Below are 3,680 nucleotides of genomic sequence, written 5' to 3'. Positions count from 1 at the left end.
GTTTGGGTCAAGCTTACACATGGCGGTGTCGAAAAGGAGTAATTTCCAGGCCTTGGGTTGTGTTTGGGTCAGGCTTACATGTGGCAGTGTCGAAAACTTGTAATTTTTAGGCATCGGGTTGTGTTTGGGTCGAGCTTACACGTGGTGGTGTCGAAAAGGAGTAATTTTCAGGCATCGGGTTGTGTTCTGGTCGGTCTTACACATTGTGGTGTCGAAAATTTGTAATTTTTAGGTATCGGGTTGTGTTTGGGTCGAGCTTACACGTGGGGGTGTCGAAATGTTGTAATTTTCAGGCATCGGGTTGTGTTTGGGTCGGGCTTACACGTGAGGGTGTTGAAAAGTACTCCCTCCGTCCCGAAATTAATGTCGCACGCCCAGTTCATTGGTAAATTTGCAAACAAAACCTCGTCATCTCAAAATTGTCTCAAACAGACCCCCTCCGCCCCGTCTTCTTCCTCCGCTCATCGTCCGAGAGGGGCCGGCGCCGGCCAGCTGCGGTCCCCTCCAGCCGCGGTTCCTAGGGGCGTCGCCTCCGCCGCCTCGATCCCCTCCCGTCGCCCAGACTTGCGTTGCCGCCCAACTGCTCTGCCGCCGCCGCCCATACATGCGCCGCCACCAAGATCCGTGCTTCCGCCCAGAACTGCTCTCCCGCGCGTCCTCGAGCTCCCCCTATTGCTTCTCCTTGAGCTCCGGTTGCTGCTTCTTCCCGAGCTCCCACTGCTGCTTCTCCTCGAGCTCCTGCTGGTGGAGCTCTGCTGTCTCCCGTGATTCTCCCCTGTCGCCTGCTTCTCCCGTGCCCGTGTTGTTGTTGCTGCTCCTCCTCTGCACTCTCTGAAATTCAATCAAATTCACTGTTAATTTTGGAGCATATCAAAATCAGACAAGATTTTCTTCTTTTAATCATCAGATAATTTTCTAGGAATGCACTTGATAATTTTGGAGTTGATGTCCTGCTAGTTGTAGTTCGAAAAAGATCCAATGGCTTCCAACTTCACTCGAGATTATTAAGTGTCCTTGGCAGCACATGATTGCTGGGATGTTTGTTCACTCCGGCCTTCGAGTTAAGGAGCTTCGTGCTCAAATCTCATCCAGCAAGCAGAGTTGCTCCAGTTCCTCCTAGACATCAACATTTCGGACAGTTTTAAGCTACCCCCATTCTGAACAGTGAACACTGAAGGAAGTGTTTATCTTTAATGGACAAAACTGTATGCTCTTTTTCTGCTATTAAATGGAATAGTAATGGAACTAAAGGTAGGTGATTGCATTGATCTCAAGTTTGGGACAACCAAATAACCAACTGCAAGCCCTCAAATGTGCATCTAAATGATAATTGCGTTCAATTTAAAATTCAATAGCATAAGCATAACCTCTACAGACGTTGAGAAAAAAAATTGATGTGCAGGAAATAAATTCAGACAAACACCACGATGTTTCCTGCTTGTGTTTTTACCTCCAGTATTCTTTTTGCTAAACTATGCTTTGAGGCATCTTCAAATTCTTTGATATTGATGTTGTTTTATCGTCCAAATGCCTAGATGCTGCTGATTGACATTGATGTTGCCATTTTTGCCAAGTATGGTGGTTCTCTCTTGGACTTGCAAGGTTCTCTTTGGACTACTTTGAGGAGGTCACCTTTAATTCATTTGGATCAGGATCACCCAGCTAGCTAACTTCATGTGGGTGATGGGTTGATTCCTTAACGTAAAAAACGATTGCAAAGTTTAACCTACCAAAAAAATGAGGCATCCATGTAAAAAGATTGACCAAGGAACATACATCCATGTGGCGCTAGATGAGTGGCCAGTGTAAAGTTCCAACAGAGCAACAAGGTTGAAAAGAACAAGGTTCAGAACTTAAATGATGTCTCCACTCTCTAGTTTAAATTCAGTAACAAGGGAGAGCAAAAACCTTTTGCTGCTGCTGGAGGAGAACGGAGAAGGGCGGTTGCTTGATTGCAGAACGTGAGCACACTCATGACGTTGGGCGTTGTTTCGTTAGCAGTTCGTCGGACCGGGCGACCAAGGGTGCACATCATATGCCTGTGAAGATCAGCAAGCAAGTGGTGTGGTGAAACGAATGGTGATGAAGTAGGGGATACATGCGTGCATGATGATGCAACATTTTCTGATTAAATGCAGTCTAGACTGACTTTTAGACTGATTTTCCATCAAAATTGAAAATAGCTACACTAAGTTTCAAAATAGAAAATACACTTCTCAGTTTTACAAACTGAAAATTACTGTATGACAGTACAAAACTTGCTTTCAATAAAATCCCAACGCTCTAAAACTGAAACTTCAACTGACATTTAGACTGAATTTTTACTCCAAGAGTTTTTATATTCAGATCACTTTAACTGAATTTTAGATTGAATTTTAAACTTTCTTGCAATAAGCTTGTAGTACACTTTATATAAAGATCGGGATCCAAGCTCTAAAATTGAATTTTTTAACTGAGTTTTAAAGTGAATTTTTACGACTGCACCTGTTTCAATCTCAGTTTCAGAAAGTTTATATTCAGATCAGGAGACTGACTTTTAAACTGACTTTATATTCAGTTTCAGGTAAGGACATCAGAAATCTACAGCAGTGAGGCCAATTCTACATCATCTGTGACAGAGATTCTACGGCTGTGTGGCCAATTCTACAACATCTGTTTCAGAGAATCTACAGCAGTGAGGCCAATTCTATTGTGTGGCAATTCTATTGTAGCAGCCCAATCAATTCTACTCAAGCAAAGAATCTGTAGTACTCAAGCAAATTTGTAAGCAAGCAATGAATCAGTATGCAAGCAAACATGTACTCAAGAAAATCTGTTGTCCCGAGGCCAATCAGTATGAAAGCATCTATGTAAGCAAGCAAAGAATCTACAATACCGACGAGGAACAGACCTTGAGGTTGGTGTGCTTGGCGGTGGAGTCCTAGAGTGGATGGAGGAACATGTCGGAGCTCGCCGCCACCATCCCGCCGCCGCTGCTGCGTAGGCCGTAGCCACGTCGTAGTCAGACCTGTGTTGATGCTGGATGAGCATGACGAAGGCGGCCAGGTAGCCGCGGCTGCAGGAGATGAGCTCCTCACCTGACGACAAGCAGCAGCAGCCCCGTGCAGGCGACCGGCAGAAGTAGCTCTGTCGCGCCGTATTGGTAGTCTCCGCCGCAGACTGAGCATGACCGCTGCAGATCGAAGAGCCGGAGGGGGAAAATCGGATTTTTACCGATGCGGAGGGACATGCGAGAGGAAGAGAGCGCCGGTAACGTGCGCAAGGGAGAGGGCGCCGGCGCTGGGGAGGGAGAGGAACTGCGGGGGAGGGGGAGGAGGCGCATGCAGCGTGGAGCTGCGCGGAGGGGAACGGCGTCGGTGGTGCCGGCCGTTCGAAGAGGAAGGAGGAAGAGAGCGACCACGCAGAGGGACTTCGGGTTCGGTCGGGAAAAGGCTGAGGACTAAATTGCAAAATAACAGCTGCGACATGAATTTCGGGACGGAGGGAGTAGTAATTTTCTGGCATCGGGTTGTGTTTGGGTCGGTCTTACACATTGTGGTGTCCAAAAGTTGTAATTTTTAGGCATCGGGTTAGTGTTTGGGTCGAGCTTACATGTGGGGGTGTCGAAATGTTGTAATTTTCAGGCATCGGGTTGTGTTTGGGTCGGGCTTACACGTGGCGGTGTCGAAAAGTTGTAATTT

At 46.7% G+C, this 3,680-nt stretch overlaps 1 protein-coding gene across 1 annotated transcript; it reads right to left on the bottom strand.

Moving 5' to 3' along the window:
• Positions 1-337: 337 nt before the first annotated feature.
• Positions 338-3,504, bottom strand: LOC123175386 (uncharacterized). Its single transcript, XM_044590201.1, has 3 exons — positions 2,891-3,504; positions 1,909-2,039; positions 338-831 (listed from the first exon to the last, which is right to left on the bottom strand). Exons 1-3 carry the CDS (start codon positions 3,502-3,504, stop codon positions 518-520), a joined length of 1,059 nt encoding a protein of 352 aa, XP_044446136.1. The 3' UTR covers positions 338-517.
• Positions 3,505-3,680: the final 176 nt, after the last annotated feature.

The sequence above is a fragment of the Triticum aestivum genome, unplaced genomic scaffold (assembly GCF_018294505.1).
Source record: "Triticum aestivum cultivar Chinese Spring unplaced genomic scaffold, IWGSC CS RefSeq v2.1 scaffold13231, whole genome shotgun sequence".
NCBI lineage: Eukaryota > Viridiplantae > Streptophyta > Magnoliopsida > Poales > Poaceae > Triticum > Triticum aestivum.
This window is presented reverse-complemented; position numbering and strand designations above follow the sequence as displayed.

Coding starts and splice junctions, on each gene's coding strand:
- LOC123175386 (XM_044590201.1), bottom strand. CDS start 3,504: ATGCCAGAAAATTACTACTCCCTCCGTCCCGAAATTCATGTCGCAGCT. Junction 2,040..2,890: donor CCAAGCACACCAACCTCAAG/GTCTGTTCCTCG, acceptor TGATCTTCACAG/GCATATGATGTGCACCCTTG. Junction 832..1,908: donor TCCTCCAGCAGCAGCAAAAG/GTTTTTGCTCTC, acceptor ATTGAATTTCAG/AGAGTGCAGAGGAGGAGCAG.